Consider the following 21,215-nt stretch of genomic DNA (forward strand, 5'->3'; position numbering starts at 1 on the left):
GGGGTGATCAGAAAAAGGGAGGACATGGTTCTTCTCAGGGGAAGAACCAGGGGAAAGATGACAAAAAACCCAAAGAGTCCTCACAAGAGTCCCCAAAAACTTCTCAGGGAGGGGGAGCCCCGAGCCAATTCACTTCTAAAGGGAAAGGGTATCAGGGAAAGAATTTTGATCCTGCTAAAGCAGGAAGGTTTCAGGAGCTTGCTAAGGCCGGCAAGTGTTTTGACTGTTATCAGCCAGGACATAAAAGAGGAGATGCTATCTGCACCAAGAAGCCCCCCACTGGTGGGCAATCCCAGGGGATTGCTAGTGTAGGGTTGGGGGTGGAAGTTGGCCCAGGGGTGGAATCAGGGTACACTGAAGTCACCTTAGTATCCGTGGGTGGGGTGGACATTGCAACTATGGCCACCTTACCTCCCATCATGCAGAGGTATAGGCAGAGGCCTAAAGTCAATGGGACTGAAGTGGAAGCTCTGAGAGATACAGGAGCCAGTGTGACAATGGTCACAGAAAAGCTGGTTTCTCCAGAGCAGGTCTTACCTGGTGTCTTCCACCAGGTGACTTATGCAGATAGCAGAACCAAACTCCATCCCATGGCTATGGTGAGTCTGGAATGGGGAGGTGTGACTGGCCCTAAAAAAGTAGCTGTAGCTCCTGCCCTCCCAGTAGAGTGTCTACTGGGAAATGATCTTGAAGCATCTGAATGGTCAGAAGTGGAGAGAAGGGTCCATGCAAAGATGCTGGATCTCCCTGAATGGGTGTGTGCTGTGACCAGGTCACAGGCAGCACAACAGGGAAATGCTGGACACTTGGACCCTGGAACAATGGGCCAAGCCTCCAAGAAGAAGAGAAAGGGCACTGGGTCTGGCTTGCCAGCCCCAACAAGTACAGAGGGTCAGGAAGAATCCAACCCTGAGGGGGAGGATCTGAACTCTGAAGGAGGGACACCTTCCCTGCAAACTCTGCCTGACTTGGCAGAACTGCAAGGGGCAGGTGGGCCCACCAGAGAAGATTTGTGCCAGGGACAAAGAGAGTGTCCCACTCTTGAGGGCCTGAGGCAGACTGCTGCCAGGCAAGAACAAGGGGATACCAGTGGTACCCACAAGGTTTACTGGGAGGATGGAGTTCTCTACACTGAGGCTAGGACCCTCAAAGAAGGGGCTACTAGGAGAGTAGTGGTCCCCCAAAAGTATAGAGAATTCCTCCTTACCTTAAGCCATGATATCCCCTTAGCTGGTCATTTGGGACAGACCAAGACCTGGAACAGGCTGGTCAACCATTTTTTTTGGCCAGAAATGTCCGAAAAAGTCAAGGAGTTTTGCAGCTCCTGTGTCACCTGTCAAGCCAGTGGCAAGACAGGGGGCAAGTCAAAGGCTCCCTTAATTCCACTGCCAGTGGTCGGGACTCCCTTTGAGAGGGTGGGGATTGACATTGTTGGTCCCCTAGACCCACCAACTGCTTCAGGTAACAGGTACATTGTGGTGATAGTGGACCATGCCACCAGGTACCCTGAGGCAATACCCCTCCGGACAATCACTGCACCCACAGTGGCTAGGGCCCTACTTGGTGTGTTCACCAGAGTGGGATTCCCAAAGGAGGTGGTCTCAGATAGGGGCACAAACTTTATGTCAGCCTATCTGAAAGCCATGTGGGAGGAGTGTGGTGTTACTTATAAGTTCAGCACACCCTACCATCCACAGACCAATGGTCTAGTGGAAAGATTCAATAAGACCCTGAAGGGCATGATCATGGGTTTGTCTGACAAACTCAGGAGGAGATGGGATGTCCTCCTCCCATGCCTACTGTTTGCCTACAGGGAAGTGCCACAGAAGGGGGTTGGATTCAGCCCCTTTGAGTTACTGTTTGGGCACCCTGTAAGAGGCCCATTGTGCTTGGTGAGAGAGTCTTGGGAAAAGCCTCTCAAGGAAGCCAAGGAGAATGTGCTGGATTATGTACTAGGCCTGCGGTCTCGCATGGCTGAGTATATGAAGAAGGCAAGCAGGAACCTGGAGGCCAGTCAGGAGCTCATGAAGCTCTGGCATGATCAAAAGGCTACCATGCCTGAGTATCACCCAGGACAGCTGGTGTGGGTTTTGGAGCCCATGGCTCCTAGGGCACTACAGGCCAAATGGACTGGGCCCTATCCAATCCTAGAGAAAAAAGGTGAGGTCACCTACTTGGTGGACCTTGGCACCCCCAGGAATCCTCACAGGATCCTGCATGTTAATAGGATGAAACCCCACCAGGACAGGGCAGACATGACCATGCTGATGGTCACTGATGAAGGGAAGGAGGAGGAGGGTGAACCTCTGCCAGACCTCCTGTCCTCAAAGGAAAAAGATGGGTCAGTGGAGGGAGTGGTACTCTCTCCCAAACTGACAGATCAGCAACAACAAGACTGTAAGCAAGTCTTGGGACAGTTTGCTAGTCTGTTCTCCCTGACCCCTGGACTCACCAATTGGTGTGTCCATGATGTTGACACTGGTGACAGCTTGCCTGTCAAGAACAAGCTGTACAGGCTGTCTGACCAGGTCAAGGCCAACATCAAAGCTGAAGTGGCTAAGATGTTGGATCTGAAGGTAATTGAGCACTCTGATAGTCCTTGGTCCAGTCCAGTGGTACTGGTGCCCAAAGCTAGTCCCCAAGGTGGGAAGAAAGAATTAAGATTCTGTGTGGACTACAGAGGTCTAAATGCAGTCACTAGGACTGATGCTCACCCCATACCTAGAGCTGATGAGCTCATTGACAGGTTGGGGGCTGCCAAATTCCTGAGCACATTTGATCTGACCTCAGGATATTGGCAGATTGCCTTAAGTCCAAGAGCCAAGGAGAGGTCAGCATTTTCCACACCAGAGGGCCACTTTCAGTTCAAGGTGATGCCCTTTGGGATGAAAAATGCTCCTGCCACCTTCCAACGGTTGGTGAATAGAGTCCTATCTGGGTTGGAATCTTTTAGTGCAGCTTATCTAGATGATATAGCTGTATTTAGTTCCACCTGGAGGGACCACCTGGTCCACCTGAAGGAAGTGCTTCAGGCCCTGCTTCAAGCAGGCCTGACTATCAAGGCAAGCAAGTGCCAGATAGGGCAAAGTTCTGTTGTGTACCTGGGCCACCTTGTTGGTGGAGGCCATGTACAACCTCTCCAGCCCAAGATCCAGACTATCCTGGATTGGGAGGCTCCAAAAACCCAGACTCAGGTCAGGGCCTTTCTTGGCCTGACTGGGTATTACAGGAGGTTTGTTCAGAATTTTGGGACCATAGTGGCCCCTCTGACTGAGCTTACCTCCAAGAAACAACCCAAGAAGGTCATTTGGACCCCAGAGTGTCAAAAAGCTTTTGACACCCTAAAACAGGCTATGTGTTCAGCACCAGTGTTACTGGCCCCTGACTATAGCAAGGAGTTTGTAGTGCAAACAGATGCTTCAGAGGAAGGGATTGGGGCAGTGTTAGCACAAGTTAATGAAGAGGGCCATGATCACCCAGTTGCCTTCATCAGCAGGCGACTACTCCCCAGAGAGAAGAAATGGAGTGCCATTGAGAGGGAGGCCTTTGCTGTGGTTTGGTCCCTGAAGAAGTTGAGGCCTTACTTGTTTGGCACTCACTTCCGTGTACAAACTGACCACAGACCTCTCAGATGGTTGATGCAGATGAGGGGGGAGAACCCAAAACTGTTAAGGTGGTCCATTTCCCTACAGGGGATGGACTTCACAGTGGAGCACAGACCTGGGACTGCTCATGCCAATGCAGATGGCCTTTCCAGGTTTTTCCACTTAGCTGATGAGGACTACCAGGGTGTAGGTTAGTACCCATCACCTTTCATCTGGGGGGGGGCAGTGTAGGAAAGTCCTTTTTTTTTGCCTGATCACCCCCACTCTTTCTGGATAGGTACTGGTGGTTACTGACTCTTGGCTGTGCCCTGGGTACTGCTTACCAGTCCCAGGGCCAGTGCTCTGTGTAAAATGGATATGCAAATTAGGCTAATTATAATTGACTAAGTTAACCTACCTATAAGTCCCTAGTATATGGTAGGGCATGTAGGTTTAGGGACCACAGCATAGGTGGTGCACACCTAGGTGCATTGCTGAGGTGCCCAGTGTCATTTTAAAAGCAAGCCTGCCTTGCTGGCTGCTTTTAAATTAAAGTTATATGCAAATTCGACTTTGGAATTAAAGTTACTTCCAAAGTTATAAACTACCTTATTTTTACATATAAGTCACCCCTAAGGTGTGCCCTATGTGCCCCTAGGGCTGGGTGCCATGTAACTATAAGCAGGGACTTTATAAAAATAGATTTATAAGCCCTGGTGAGGTAAAAACAGCCAAATTCGTTTTTCCCTCATTGAAGTAAATGGCCTTCATAGGCTAGAATGGGCAGACTTTATTTTAAATTTTAAAGTCTCCTTAAATGTTACATACCAAGAATTTGGTATCAAATTGATTGTTATAATAAATCCCACAACTTCCAGTTGTTGGATTTAATATAACTAGTGCAGGTAAAAAGTTTAGACTTTACCTAAAAAGTTGCCAATTTCAGCTCTGCATTGTTTTTGCTGCTGTGCTCTGATTGGCCAGCCTGCAGCAGCTTCTGCCAGGCCACTTTTATGAGGTGTGAAGTGGCCTGGCTTTACACAAAGGAATGTGCTTGGGGGAGAGAATCTCCCCTCAGCAGATGGGGAAGCAGGAAGGGGGAGGGCTGCCAAACTGGTCTTCAAAGGCAGAGAAGGACATCTGGAGCACCCAGCAACACCCCCACATCCTGCAACCCCAGACAGCTAGGTGCCCCCTTGATTAGATTAGGAGAGGGCAGGAGAGGGGTGTGTTTATGATTTTTAGCCACACCAGTGGGTGGGCTCAGCCAGATCTCTCTTCTAAAAATCAGATTCATCCATTTTGGATTTTTAGAGACTATTGCCTTCTGGGATGGATTTTTGCCACACTTCCCAGGAAGTGGTCATCACAGGGGGACGACCCTGTCCCTGATTGGAGGACCAGGGCCCCCCTGCTTTTCACCCAGGAGCAAGGATAAAACTGGCAGACCTGCACCCACGCCTCAGATCCCCACCAAATTTCAAGAAGAAAGAACTACAAGAAGAAGAAGGACTGCCCTGCTGGACCCCTGGCCTGCACCTGGACCCTGCACTCAGAAAGACTGCACCAGCTGCACACTTGGGCTTCACCACAAGAAGGACTTTGCCTGGCTTCCACTGGTTCAAGGAGGGACTCCCTGTTTGCTACAGGTGAAAAATTGCTAACCAGAGTCCCCTGCACCAACTCCTGAAAAAGTGACCAGCTGACCACTGCCCAGTGGCCAAAAAGGAGTTTGCGCCAGGTGCACTCTGGGAGTTGAAGTCCGCACTTCCCAAGGACCATCACAGAACTTCTGGACCCTTGGGGTGAGCTGTGGACCCCAAAAGAACCTTAAAAGAACATCTGGGTGAAGCCCCAGAAGTTTGGAAAAGATTGGAGAAATTTTAGAAAAAAGCTCCATAAAGTGACCGACTCGACGCGGAAATTCTAGCCGGCTTGCCTCAACCGCGACCCGGCCTGACTTCGTGGTTCGTCCCGGTCAAGAAAAACATCCGAAAAAGAGACTAAGTCCGAACGTAAAAAGTTGACCGGGACCTTCCAGCCATCGTATCCGAGAAGGGCTCCACGGACGTCGGATCAAGATCCAGGTTTACCCCGGTCGAAGGATTTTCATCTCGAAAAAACGACTAAGTCCGAAGGTAGAAATCACCACCGAGGAAACCGACTTCGCGTATCCGGACAAGGGCTCCAGGAGGTCGGATCCAACTGGCAGGTTCGTCCCGGTGAAGAAAAACTTCAAAATAAAGACTAAGTCAGAAGGTAACTTTTTAACCGAGGCCTCCCGCGACCTGTAGCCGAGCAGGGCTCCATCGCGGTCGGCCTGAAAGTTTGACTTTGTCCCGGTCCGGGTGCAACCAGATGACCCGATTGGCGCTTTTTGTTTCTATGCGCTAGAAAATAATAATACTTTAAAAATTCATATCTCCGGTTCCCCTGAACCGATTTTAATCGTTTTTGTGTCATTTTAAAGATAAAAATATAAGCTATTTTTATAAATTGGTTTTGGATTTTTAAACTGTTTCCTGTGTTTTATTTAATTACTGTTTTGTGATATTTGAATGCTTTACACTTTGTCTCCTAAGTTAAGCCTTGACGCTCGATGCCAAGCTACCAAGGGTAGAGCTGGGATTAATTTACTGAGACCTAACTGTACTTTTGTGGAGGTTTGTGGCTTGTTGCTAGGTGTAGGTACCTACCTGCCCTATCAATAACCCATTTTCCAACAGTATCTCATAATGTCTTTTACATGGAAGCGTATACAGTACTTCTAGGAACCGGACATCTGCCACTTGCGCTATATGTAAAACTAGTTTTTCTTTTTAGAGCTTGGATAGATGAATATATAAATCAATAAAATGAGTAATGTTGTCCCTAGAACTGTAGTAATTGAGGTTGGTGGACCTTCTCAAAACTCTGGATTTTCATATTACTGCATTTGTTGCACCATTGATTCCAGTCCTCTGATTGCCTTTGTATCATATGACCAAACACACCCATGTCATCTGGCAACAGGACGTAGATGTTGGTAGTGTCTCTGCAATGATATAGGTTTTTTAACTCAGTTTGGTAATGGATCATCATTTGGACAAGAATGTAAACGTCGGAGGTTTCTATCGTGCTAATCAAGAATAAAATGGTATACACAGACCATCTTGTTTCTTTAATTAAATGCCCTTTTATTACCAGAGAAATGTTAATTTATAGTTAACTGTGGCTCGAAGGTGAAAGACCAAAGAACTAGGTATAGATCTTCAAATTTTACAGTGATCAACATCATGCATTCAATATCACAATGTTTGTTTTATAGAAAGGAATCTATTTTTTTCAAGTTATACAAAATGATAAATTTAACTTTCGCTTGTGAGGACAAATGCGAACTTGCAACACAGTGATCTACTGCAGAACATATTATGTAAAAATAAATACTTAAAACGTTATTTTTCAGAGCACTATGTAATGTAGGGAGCTTGCATATTTCAATCCAAATGGCAGTCCCTTGGAGTTAGAAATAAAACAATTCTGAGAAATTGCGTTGCACTTAACATGTAAGAGTGTGGTTCAAAGCATAGCTATACCTCATATTTAGACCAGATGTGTAGGTGCTGAAATATGACTACGTGCCCTTACTTCGTTTCATTTAGGACAAGTTAAACAATGTACCAAGTGGACCCTTAGTCTGTAAGGATGATCTAACAGAGATTAAGTCCGACACACACGATTACTGCCCTAAATAAGGTTAAAACATTTGTGCATTAATGAATTTAATCGGACGTCAAATAATTTTGCAGCTACTTTTAAAATGCTTAGCAACACTAATCACCATCTCAGTTAATTAGCACTTTCTATCTGCTCAACTAAATGATTGCTCCACTGCATGATCACCAATGTACCCAAACCCTCCCATCATTTTTTTATTTTATTTTAATTTTAACACACATACCATGGAAGGCATTACATTCGTGAGTCATCTACTCCTGAAATCTGCCAACGTCATGCAAGATATGTCTGAAATAGAAAACCTTGAACAGTCTAGTTACAGTAGGCTAAAATCAATGCAGTGCCCCAAAAGTACAAGTAATCTCAGCTGGCAAAGTTAAAATGGCTACTTATTCAACTATTCCATTATGATGTTAACTCTTTTAAACGTATCTACTTGTTTACAGGTTGCCCATAATTCACAACCTCATAACTTGAGATTCCTAATAATATTTTTTTGATTTATAAACAGATAGAATTTGCCTCTAGATCATGTTCTACTTATAAGTTTGATTTGAAAGGACCTCACAACCCCTCATATATTATTTCACATTTTTAGTGCTTAGTTATCTTTTATAATGTTAAAAAGAACAATATCTATTTCCACATCTTACTATAACCCCTAGCTGGTCACATAATGATCTTCTGAACTATTTACACCTTTGTGCAGGCCTGAGTTAATAGCAAACTGGCCATGCTGAGCTACAATGAATTAGGTTAATGGTTTCTGTGTAGACGTATCTACTACTGTATTGTTTGCCAGTCCCCGTACAGATAGATGTTTACCTAAATACAGCTTGTTTGAGAGACTTACCAGCTGCAATCCCATGTCCCTTATCCTGTATCTTGAAGCTATGCATTTTCCTATTCTTTCCACTTACAGGCTTTTTAGTGAAAGGCTGAATTAAAAATGGAAAATAAATTGATTTCATACATAATGTTGGAAAAGTGCCCTTTCTGCATGATCACCCCAGATGTTTGCCTTCTGTTGCTGAATCCGTTTTTTGTTGTCCATTCTGTGATTTCCTTACTACATTTAAGTGCTAAATTCACGTTTGTGAACAGCAAGGAAAATACTTCTTCCACTCATTCTAATTGTAATATAAAATCATCTTTAATGATAAAGTCAGATTTTAAATTGGTATTCTGGTGATGCCACGTTTAAAACGTTGGCATTTCCCTGCCTAAAGATTCTAGGGCCGTTCTGAGAGAGGCTAGCTGTCCTTGGACTGTTGATGGCTCCCTCACTGAGAAGTGTGTATTGGAGCCAGACAGTGGACTAAGACTTGGATGTAGAGGAGAGTCGGTCTTCCTGACGAGATGGCGGTGGCAGAGCCCTGCCCTACCCTGATTGCATTTCAATGGAACCTGCTCCAGCATGCAAAATGGAACCTAACGCCAGGCCTGCTTATGCCTTTTGTTGCACTTGCGTTGCCTGAAATCAGAACACACCTGTATCTGTGAATATCAGAAGAGGGACTGCCCTGCTGTCTGAAGATCCGGAAGGAAGGCTGAACCAGCTTTCCTTGAACCTAGGATCCCAGAGGTGACTCCAAGGGTTAATTGGCTGACCTTCTGTTTGAACTGTAGGGACACAACAAGCTTCTTGGAAGCCTTTACTTTTTCTCAGCTGACCAGACCAAACTGACCTGACCTGGTCCCCTCTGCTGACCTCTGTGAGAGTGAGTCTTGACCCCTTATGTGTGGTCCTCAAAGTCCAGGATTGGACCCTTGCCTGGAGTCACAGTGTACCTCTCCCTGCATAGCTGAAGGTTTCACTGGACCAGACGCATAGGGACGCAGAACCGTGCAGTTCCTCACCTAAGGTGTCACTGGATCAAATGCAGCATGACGTAGAGCAGCCTAGATCACTGCAGAGCTTCACCACGTAGGTCGTCATCTAAGGCGTCACTGGAACGTTCAGTGGGATGAGCTTGGTCCTGTATCCAGCCTGTGTCCCATCGTGGTCAGCTTGAGGTTGTGACTTTGTCCTGGTCCAGTATTACAATATACCTGCAGTTGGCTCTCCTGCCCCTATTGGCTCAGTTTTTATTAGCTAAACTGACAAACTAAGTATCGCCAGCATACATAGAGAAAGATGCATCCAATATGTGTCGTCCAATGCCAATGTAGATGCCTCATGGATCTTGAATAACAATGGTGATGAAATAGTTCCCTGGGCTAGCTCACAATAGGAGAAACTAACTGTCATGAAAGAATATAGGAAGATACACTGATTGGTGTCTTTCTTTAAGAAAGGACGAAAACCCGTCTCAAAGTGGTTCATGTGACCTCTGTCTTGAAGTATGTCCATCACTATGCTACAAGCTGTAGATATGTCCAGCAAAACCTAAGCTCCAGCCCCACCTCTGATGACTGTTCTTTTTAGATCATCTAACGCTGACAGCTGTGACGCTGTGCTTCAGCCTAGTCAAAGTCTGCTTAATAAAAATCCAGGATCGGATTGTTTTAACATAATTGTGTAATTGGCTGTATAAACCTTGTTCTAATAATTTACTTAAAAACCAAAGCAAAGAAATTGACTTATAGGTAGTCAGTTCAGATGGATTTGTAGTGTTTTTATTTGGTTATGGAGTAAGCCAAGACTTTCAGTTTTACTAAATTACATATATAATAATATACTTATAGGAGCTTTCAGCCGCCCTCTTCAAGCATGGATCTGGTGTTGTCATTTACATATTTCTCGCACCCATTACGGCATCTAGCATGGACAAAACGTCAACCTACTTCAGCCATTGTAAGTGACAGCCTTCTGCTCTTTGACAAACACTATATCCACACAAAGTACTTCCTCTCAGTACTAAGAAATGCTGTGGCTAAGTGTGATTTGTGAGGCCATATGTTTATTGTTTTATTCTGGTTATTGCTTTACACTCATAATGAATAATGTTTACAAATGAATAGATACAAACATTGCAGTCTTGCCAAGGCCAGACCTAATGTCTTTGCCCATGCTTCTTTATTAATGTCTATGATACGGCATGTTTCCAGGGAGCAGGGTCTTTGACTGCTGTTAAAGAACTATGCGATATATCTGAAAAGGTTGTCTGCACAATAGAGTCAAAGATTTTAGTTTCTAGCAGGGGCCAGGTCATCAGGAGGGCTGGAGAGCCAAGTTTATTTTTGAAAGAAGGACGAAGTCTTCGGACAGAAATCTTCTTGAACATTTCTAGTTTTAGCTGACCTTTAGAGAACTCTTATCTGTTATACCTTCTTTGTTAAAGTTGGACTCATGTTTGTCGATTTTTTTCCCTTTCTATTTCGTCTCAAATTGTATAAATCTTACTTTCGAGGAAGAAACAAAGCTGAATGAATAACTCTTTAAAAGGAGTAAAATCAAGTAACAGCCACTAGGGATGCGTAATTCAGTTCCTTTTAGGAAGTCAGAGTTTCCAAACCCGTCTTAAAAAATATTCTTAGTTTCTCTAACCAGGCACTTACAAGTTATTGTTCTTGCGCAACATATTTGTTTTAGCCTCTGTAGTATAATCTTTCCTACATTTACGTTCAAGTTTCCGAGTACAAAGTTTACTGTTCCTTTGTAAATATTCGTTTAGTCTTTTCGCCATGGGAGAGGCAGTATCCAGTAACGGTCCAGTAGTTCTACCAGCTGCTTTCTATCGCACATGTGCACATATATGTTCCGTAGCCACAGCAGCACGTGGGTGAAATGCACAGTTCCCATTCTAGAGCCTGACACAATTTGGGGATCAGTAATCCACCACTCAATCCACGTGCTCGTCAACTTCATATTCCCTAATAATAAACAGTTATGTTTTTGCATCTGATGTATGTTGTCACAGTGTTGTGCAGTAACGGCACCTTTTTATTTTGAGAGGGAGAGTACGTGCACTTCTCAAGCAAAATGTAATACTTTTAATTGGAGAGTACCGGCACTTCTCAGAAATAAGCAGGTTCCCTGGCACAGAGTACCTGCACCTCTATTTGTCCGTTTCAAGCACTGACAGTAACGAAATAAGCCAATCCATGTTTCCTCTTAAAAGATATAGCAAGACTGCCTGATTTTTCCTGACTGAGTCGCTGACTTCTCTTCACAAATTTGATGTCATCTTTTAGATTGTGTCTCTCTTTCGGTGGTTATAAATGAATATGTGACAGAACAACTAGGTCCTAAACAACTATAGCCTAAACCACTACTGCTAAACAACTAACAAGTCTCTACAACTAAGTATTGAACAACTACTGTCTAAACAACTATTGTGCCTGAATAACAATTGCCTGAACAAATGATTATATATATATATATATATATATATATATATTCTAAACAACTAAGAAACCATAAAAACCTTACCTTAAAATTAGTTGTTCAGGCAATTAGTAGTGGTTTAGACCTAGTTGTTCAGGATGTTTCCCGTTATGAATATGTTTAAGGTATTGCAGACACGCAGGCAGATCACATTTGCCTTGAGATTGTATTCTAAGGAATCTGCACTCATTTTGAATATGTTAAGGGCCTCTCTGACGTGCCGAAAAGACTGATTACCATTCCCAGACAATTGCTGGCTAAGGGAATAAAGGAAGTTTTGGAAATATTCACAGGGTTTTATAAATACAAATGCCCATTATGTATATCGGTACAACATTTGCCTTGTATGAGATAGGATCTAGAGAGGTTTGTTGGTGCTGGACGTGACCTTTCACAACACCTTTGGCAGGAAGGCTCCAAAGCCAATGGCCTCCTTTTTTGTCGATTTGTCTACTTAGGGCCTTAGCGCAGGAGATAGTGCTATGGTATTGCAGAGGTGGAGAAAGCTATACTAACGATAACAGTTATAAACATTAAATTTAAAAAAATCCTGAAAAGAAATAGGTGCCATTGTTTTCAATTAGTCATTTGAGCCAGGTGGTGCAAGAAAGGTTAATAGGAACTAATGCAAGACTATGTTAAACAGTGAAAGTCTGAAAAGCTTCGAAGTGTCCCTGTGATTCTTTTTAGTGGGACTGTGGGGAACAGTTGACTGCTTCATGAGTGTATGTGTATAGGTAAGGAGAAGGAAATTGATTTGGTCAAAAAGTTACTTTTGAAACTTAGTTGGCGTGCATTCAGTAAAGTAACCACAAAATCAGACAGGCTGAATCAGAGTCCAGCACTTATTAGCAAGTTTCCATTGACTTGCGGACACACCTAGTTGATAAATCCCGGGTCCTTGCTGAAAAGTAATACACTTGTAGTCGAAATATTGATTGTATTAAATGGAAGGCATGCGCTAGCAAGCCATTCAAGATATGTGTGGGGGTGTGTAGCGGATTGCTACGTATTATCTGCTATATAAAGTGATTTGAACAAAGTGAACAGCCAGCTTAGTGCATTTAAAGATAATAACAAAACAATAGATTTGTGAAAAAAGGACAGAAGGTTTAAGTGTGCTATGGCTAGCTAGTGTGAGGAATACAGGGTGCCAAGATTTAAGGACAAAGTGGAGGGATTCTTGCAACTTTTCTAAGTTGAGTAAGTTCTTTGGTTCCTCCCACCGGAAGTCACGACTCAGGTCTGCTAGAGCTACCACGATGACCTGTCATCTCCGATGACGATCCCATCCAGCCCATTATTCTTGCTTGGTTCCAGTGGCCCTCCGACATACAAGTTACTGTCCCTCCACTAAACATGTGCCCCATCTCAATCGACCCCATGGTATTCTTCACTGTGACACCCCCCCCACCCGGTCAGTGCAGCAGCCATCTCCTCACACCTCGCTAAGGAAATCCACTCACCAGGATTTCCCATTGGACCTCACTCCCTCCAACACTCTCTTCTTCCTCACAAGGCACACTTGTCTCAGCAAGCAGGCAGGTGCTGGTGCTACAGGTCAGGTGGTCTTGGATTCCCTGGGTTATGTCCTCTCACCTATCTGCGACACTAGCAGTCCTAGGCCCCTGGTTCTGGTGATGGACAGAAACCTTGCACAGCTTCCCCTCCTTGCACAGCCTGACTGGCTGCTTATCAATTGACAGTTTTGGGGGTCTCCTCCTTTTAGTCCATTTCTAAACACCAAATGTGATGAGTGCAAGTCTTTTAAGTTTCTCCTCTGCTATGTGTCTCTTTTTGTAAATGTTCTTACCTTTTCTCCTTTACTGGGTACATTTTAGTTCAGTGTTTTTCAGCAATGCAACAGTCCTCCTGCGTAGGTTTACTACAGCAGTGTGTTATTGTTTGCTTATGCAGTAGTCCATTTATTCCCCATCTCTTTGCATGCTTGTCTAGGAATAAGCACAGAAAATTGTTGGACTGTGCAAAAGCCAAAGCTATTGGCTTAAACAGCGTCATTGTTTTTTTCTGTGATTGTTAGAAGCTCTGTTCTTATGTAAGCCCTCTTGTCTGTGTTTTTTTTTTATTGATGAAGGGGTGCGCATGCTGGATGGTGACGTCACAGACATGGTGGAAGCAAAGTCTCTCAGCTTGAATCCACAGCACATACACATCTACAGTGCCAGCTGGGGCCCAGACGATGATGGTAAAACTGTGGACGGGCCTGCATCCCTAGCTCGCCAGGCCTTTGAAAATGGAATCCGTATGGTACGTTGATTGTGACAACCAATTGTTGACTTTTTTCAGATATTGAAGTGTATAATTCGTTCGAATCCTGTTCGCCCATAAAATATTTATCTTGTACTCGTATACCAATAGCTAATTATTGTGTCTATTGAGGAGAGACCGAGCTTCAAAAGATCAAATTGCCACTTTTAAGGTCAATATTGCATTTGACACTTGAGGGCAATGTTCCCTCTAATTTCTTTCCACTGTGTGCGGCAGTGTGCGGTCTCTGTGAGCTGCAGCCAAGGATACGTGCGCCAAGAAATTGACCATTCATGTGCGCGCAGCGCATAACTAGCCAAGATCTTTGGCATTAGCCTCTCCATACCACTAAAGCAAAAAAGGGATATCATTGCTCCATGCAATAGGGCATCAAGGCAGTTTTGTGACCTGGTTGCACACCCCAAGGACATGACCTGTTAAGTGCCACCTACACCCCAGTTAGAGAAAACAGAGGAACATTGCCCGCGGCCTTTAAATGCTGTTTTCATTGACTTCAATCCAGAATCAAATATGAGCATTTACTGCAATAGGAGAGCACGACTATTGCTCTAAAAGGCTTATTTGAGCTGAGAAAGTGATAATGCATATAAACAACTATGAAGTATGACAATGATGGAAAAGTTGATAACAGCACATTTCCTACTGTTCTAAAGCATTTCCTAGCTCATTAACCATTAATTTTCAACATAAATATCACTTGCTTGCTTGTATGCTAAAGTACGCCAAATGATGTTTAAAACACTCCCCGCGGCATTTAAACGCTGTTTTCATTCACTTCAGTCCAGATTCAAATATGAGCATTATCTGCCTTAGGGGAGCACGTATATCGCTCTAAAAGGCTTATTTATTAACGTGCGCGCTTGCCGAAGGGGCCTGCACGATGGGGGAAGGAAAGGTGCGCGCGCACTCGCGCCTTACAGGAACATTGCTTGAGGGATGTAGGTAAGTTGCTTTTCCAGAGCATACTCTGCATTACAGCAACAATCATTATAAACAGTTCAGGGAAGTGTGAATATTCACAGAGAATCATGTTGTCTTCAGTGCTGTTACTTTGAACAATCAAATAAAACAGAGGAACTTAAATCATTCATGAGGCTCTCTTTTCCAGGGTTTATCCCACATATTTTACTTTAGTTTTTCACACGGTTTTTGTTAACAGTAATATCACATTAGTCTGAGTTAACTTAATTGGCAGCGGATTTCTCCATTACTATCAAACACACAATTATAAAAATCAGTAATTGCACGTCTGGGTCCACCCACCGTTTTAGGTGACTTGTTCCACCATTCTTTTCAATAGCCTTTCCAGTCTCTGGTTACAATAATTTTTCCAAGAGACACTGCCATGGAATGAAAGAGTTCAATGTAAATTCTGTAATCCAAAAACATCGTTTTTTTTTGTCATTTCTTTGGTAGCATTTCACATTTTGTACTTCTGTTAAAGGAAGCACTGATAGTTGCCTAAAGAAGACTACTAAGAACATTTTAATCTATCACATATATAACTGCTCTAATATAGTATTGATCAAACATTGATGTCTGGTTCACGAAATGGAGGAGCAAGTAGTTTATCTGAGATTAATTAACGGATGCACAGACTTTGGATGTCCTGCTGTCCAAACGTTGAGGCTTCTCAAGTAAGGTAATGGCCACAGAAAGAGTTAATTCCTTCTTTTGATTTCGCTCTCTAGTTTCTTTGGCTCCCTAATCTGTGGCTCTTTACTGCATTTTGTGTCCAAGAAATATAATCGGTGCTGCTCCAAGAGGTTTATTATGTTGTAATTGGATATCGTGTATCCCGTGTGATGGTCTTTAGGATTAGGTGGACATTCTGTGCCGCACTGCGTGACCAGCAACATAGCTGTCTCCATGATTCACTTTTTTAAAGATAGTTTTATTGGTTTCAATTATACGCAATACTATCTTACATCTCATTACAACTTGGCAGTGTTTTCACATTATCACTTGTTGCATATTAGACTTGTGGTTTCGAAACAGTTGGTATATCTTTAATACACGTTTCGTGTCATGTGTGCACAGTAACTCTAATTTGCATCCAACTTTAAAAATCAAGGACAGAAACCCAAACCGTTATCTTTTGCAGTCAACGATTGCTTGTCTTTTTTGTGCTATTGTCAGGGCTTTGCATTGCAGTCCTGTTTGTTTTGGTGGATGCTAGTGTATATTCTTATGGGCTTACTTAAACCTTACCTCTTTGGATACTTCTAACATAGGAAATACTAGGAATGTTGTCCTCAGATCTTCTTATATGTTGTTCTACATAAATTATAGCCCTGTGTTAGTCTTGTAGACTGCAAAAGATGGTTCCTTATGCGTGACTATTCTCCACTTATAGCATCATGATATAATAGGACCAAACATCCCACCCCAAGAGTGTATCTACCTTTAGGGAGCCCCTTTGTTGATCCGTGTGCAGTAGAGAACCCCCTATGCCAGCCTGTTTTGTAACTTGACTCTTCCATTTTTCTAAGATGGACATTGTTATAGATTTCTAATTCGTGGCAATGTTACATTTAGCTAATATAAGCCCTAGATCAACATCCTATTCCCATTTTCGTCTTTCCTTTTTTGATTTAACTAGTATAGTCAGATTTCAAGTTGTATTAAGTTCTTCCTACCTGTATGCTGTAAATCTGCTTTTTCTGCCTGGTCATCCCAGATTTTCTGCCTTTTGCTTAACCTTATATTTTTGCTGACTTAAGATCTGTTTGCATTTTACCCCTGCTAACCAGTGGTAAAGTAACTGTGTCACGTTTTTTAAAATAGCTGATTTGGCATACTCCTAATTGGTACATTTAACTTGCCTATAATTACGCAGCCCAGTAGTGGCATTGAACTTCCAGGCCCTGGGTACAAGGTGTACCCAGGGCCTGGAAGTTCAATGCCACTAGTGGACTGCAGCACCTATTGTTCCATCTATTATGGTGGCAGTGCAAACATGACTTCAGGCCTACCATTGTAGCCTGATTGTAACACTGCAAAACATGCACTGCAACCTGTCTAAATGCACTTTGACAGATAAAAACCTCTCTTTTAAATATTAGTAAGTCACCCCTCAGTGTGCCTTGTTACCCGCAAGGGTAGGGTGTATGGTATTTAAAATTAGGACATGTCGAAATGTAATGGTAACACGTCCTTACAGTGACTAGAACCCAAAAACAATTCTCACTGTAGGAAGATGAGTGGATCCATAGAGAAACACTGGAGAGCAAGATTTAATACTGTATCTCGACAATGGAACAGCTAGAAAAATAAATTAAATAACTATTTTAACAGTTATTAAAATCCAAGTCAGTGGTAAAGGTAGGTTTTTTATAAATATTAAGGGGAACTAACATTTAGAAAGTTACTTTTTCCCTGTTTGATGTTCCTGGAAACTAATTTGCATTGGCTCTCCAGCTTCTCTCAGACAGCAGTTAGCCTTTAATAGATGTGAAAAGGGTATGAAATGTCCCCCAGGAGCAAACAATAGCCTGACCTGGAGGGGCAGAGGTGACTCTTCTTAACGTCACAGAAAATAAATGGTAGGGGCTGTGGGCCTCCTTTTGACAGCACAGTGTCAAATCCTGCTTGACTGGCATGTTCAGCCACATGTTCCACTTGGGGCACACTTGTAAGGAAAGAATAGGATTACAGGGCACCTCTGTCTAGCTGGTAGAGGGCACTGCCTTTGTCCTATCAGACGTCTATCTCTGGGTTTGTTATCGACCTGTGTCAACATAGATTTTAGTGTTAGATAGGGGAGGTAAAAGCAGATGCCCAATTAGGCAAACATGTCTCCAACCCATCTAATATTACTCATAATTTATTTTCTAATTATTTAATTATTTGTTCTTGGTGCTACTGGTTGGACAGGGTATACACACGATTTAGTCCAATTCACACATAACCCCAGAGATGTCCACAAATACTTTCACTTTAGAAAGAATAGCATTATGTAGCCGGCATACAATGATATTGAGGGACTCCACTCACTTAAACTAAAGCCCAAGCCCTCATTCTACATTTGTATGGTGTCCGCAAGCTGGGTAAATATCAGTTGTGGCAGGATACATCCCTGTCTTGTACTCCTTGATATTTGGCAGGACTCTGATATAAACCTTTGTCCTCACCCTGGTGGTGCGGGATGCATATAGTAGGGATATTCATGCTCCTGTGTATTCACCAAAATCTAATTGTTCAAGCACCATACTTCCAGCTGATGTTAAATACATTTTCTAAGTCTACTGATTAGTTTTCTGTGATGTACTGCATCCTTGAACAAAGCCATTTTAATTGGGATGTACTATTGTGTGGAGTTTGTTATTTACTCGTGCTGATTATTTTACAGCCAGTTCAGCAACGATTACAGTTGATAGGAGGCAAGCAGATCTTAGTCAGGTTTCAGATAGACTCAGAGCTTCTCTAGTCGAAGCAGATAGTATGCCATTTTTGACTGTCTCTATGTACTTTTCAAAAAGTTTAGGGGGGTCGATATATCTGTGCAAGAGCTCCATCAGAAATCCATCAGCCCCATGACGTGTCCCTTTAGCAAGTTACAATATGTGTTTTTTGATTCCCTGCACTGTTGAGGGACTTCCTAATGCTTCAGATTAATTCAGTGCCAAATCCATGAGAATGGATCCTACGATACACCTCAAATATATTGTACCCTGGGTAACTCATCTTTTTCATAGTGTTCTATAATAGTCTCCAAATGCTTGGTGTCTTTTTATTTCTGAGTGTATATTGTTTCCATGTTTGATATTTGTGTGTCCACATTTGGCCAAACCAGCTAGAACAGCATTTTCCCTGTCCCTCACTGTGATATGTTTTATAATGAAGGCATCGCAACCTTTTCAGCAGTGTTGTGTATTGTTTCTATGTCTCTGTGATACTTTCTCTGTCTGTAGAATTATTGAATCAGACACCTAGTTTGCTCTCTTATGTGGACAGATCTCCCATTTGATGCTATATGAGGTCTTAATATAGTGTCATTGAATCACAATCTTAAGTGAGTCCCACTCCACTGTAATACTAGAAGAGAAGGTGCCATTATTTTCCATGAAACAGTATTGTATTTCTTCCTTGACTGATGGTGTCTTTAAATGTAGGGTCTTAGAGTGCAACTGGTTGGAGTCATCATGTAGGTATGTTCATTCTGGGCCTCTGTCTGCTACATCCCTTTATTAATGGGTGTGATCTTAGCTCTTTTGTGACCTTGTGTGCATCTGCAGTGAGCAAAGGTGTATATCCATTCAGGCATAGAATTTGTGAGTGTATGACTAACACAAATATTCTGTAGCCTCTGGATGTAGGAATTGCAAAGTGTCTACTGGGTCCCATGAAGTCATCCATCTGTTCAATGCCTGGAATGTGCATATCACTGGGGCAACTGGCAATGGGATGGGGGAGGCGAGGGCAGATTGGTGTGAGTGAGCGATCTGTCCACATTTAAATTACATATGCTATGAAAGTCACCCCAAATTATTTTTGCCACTTGTGAGCCTTATGGTCAATAATCTCATGTTCTTGAGCTTCTTCTCTGGAAGCTCATTAGGTACACTTCCTTTTCCTTTTCAAGATTCGCCTAGACAGCTCATGGGCTGTCTCTCTGAGACATTTTGTTCATCATTAGTGGGCTTTGAGCCGCCCATTGCTCATCATTGGTTGGATTCAATGTCACACTCATTTGCCTGCTTCTGTGTGGTCAGTGGGTGATGGCTTGACTTCCTCTTCTTCTGCTGAACCCTCCTATGGAGCATTACCCAGGTATTTGTGTCCTTCCACTGCTTCTCTTGTCAGGGCTACTTTTTATTTAGCCTTAAACAGTCCTAGCAAGTGTGCATCACCCATGTCCTGAGCTTTAGCTTCCCCCTCCCCCACCCCGACATCGGCCATTTATTTCTTTGACTGTATGTTTCTTCATTTTTAAAAGGTTTTTCATTCAATCAAAGCCAGCATATCCTTTCATGTTTGTGCTCTTTAGTTTTCTTTTTTTTTATTAGTATAATTCCCTTGTACGTATGTGCCAGATTTTTTAAGCAGTTCTTACAAGTGCATGTTTTTTTCCTGAGGTTTACCTTATTGTTCTACATAGCTAGTTTACTTTTTATTAGTTTAACTTCCTTTTATGTACATGTAGATTCTTACTCTCCTCCATGCCACTCCCGCTACCCCACTTCAGTCTACACCACCCTAGTCTACGCCACTCAAATCCACTGTAGGCTGCACTGCATCTCTCTGCTCCTCACCACTCTGTTCTACCCCTCTGTGCCGTATGCCACGCTACTCTATTCTACGCCACTCCATTCCATGCTACTCTGTTCCATTGTATATTGCTCTACACCACTCGACTCTGCCACTCCATGGCATTCCACTATACTCCACTCTATACCATTCTTCTCTGTGTCACTCCACTCTGACACTCTACTGTATGCAACACCACTCTGCCACTCCATTCCAAGCCACTCTCCCAGTTCTGTACACTACTCTGCCTATCTGTTCTGCACCACGCTGCTCTGTCATACTGCTCTGCACCACTCTACTCTGTGCCACTCTGTTCTGTGCCCTCTATGCCTCTCCACTCCTATCCACTCTGTGCCACTCCACTCTATGGCAGACCACTCGGCCACTCAAACGCCACTCTGTCATTGTACTCCACTCTGCCAGGCTACTTCACTTCACTCTGTTCCACTTCACTCTGCACACACTATGCCACTCAACTCTCTATTATGTCACACCCACTAACTTGTAGCTGTGCTGGACAGTAGCCACACTACTGTTCAACTTGGCAAAAAGGCATTGGCAAAGCCATTAGCTCTTGCATAGGTGAGACATATTGGCTTTGCCAATGCTTGCTTATTTGGAAATTATGACTAGGATTAAAGGAAAGCCCCTACATTAGGTTGATTAGTAAGATGAGTTGTTCATCCTTGAATGAAGTTCTAGTTTAATGTGTTTCCTATCTGTTTGAATGCGCCTTTTTGTTCTAGAAAGGAAATAAGAGACATTTTTTTTGCATATATTCAGTGTGGTGTTGGCAGTCGGGGTGGGGGAAAATGCCGAACGACAACGTAGTCAGCACAACCTGGTCTTGCGCTGCACTGTTAAGAAATCCATTTCACAACCTGTGGATCTAATGAATTTAATGAAGGCCACCAAAAGAATTGTTTTAAATGTCTGCATGTGGCTCCCACCCCTAGATGGTCTTGGTGAGCTGCCTCAATAAATTTGTTCCTTACAGCAATAGGACGAACAATGACATAATTACATAAAAGGATAGTATCAACAAT

General features: G+C 43.1%; 1 protein-coding gene across 3 annotated transcripts in view; it reads left to right on the plus strand.

Moving 5' to 3' along the window:
• PCSK5 (proprotein convertase subtilisin/kexin type 5) overlaps positions 1-21,215 on the plus strand; it is a 1,225,695-nt gene that overhangs the window by 428,156 nt on the left and 776,324 nt on the right. For all 3 annotated transcript variants that reach the window (XM_069229369.1, XM_069229360.1, XM_069229377.1), the window contains exon 7: positions 13,727-13,899. In XM_069229369.1, coding sequence (XP_069085470.1) covers positions 13,727-13,899 — 173 coding nt within the window. The remainder of the gene's footprint in view (positions 1-13,726; positions 13,900-21,215) is intronic.

The sequence above is a fragment of the Pleurodeles waltl genome, chromosome 1_1, assembly GCF_031143425.1.
Source record: "Pleurodeles waltl isolate 20211129_DDA chromosome 1_1, aPleWal1.hap1.20221129, whole genome shotgun sequence".
NCBI lineage: Eukaryota > Metazoa > Chordata > Amphibia > Caudata > Salamandridae > Pleurodeles > Pleurodeles waltl.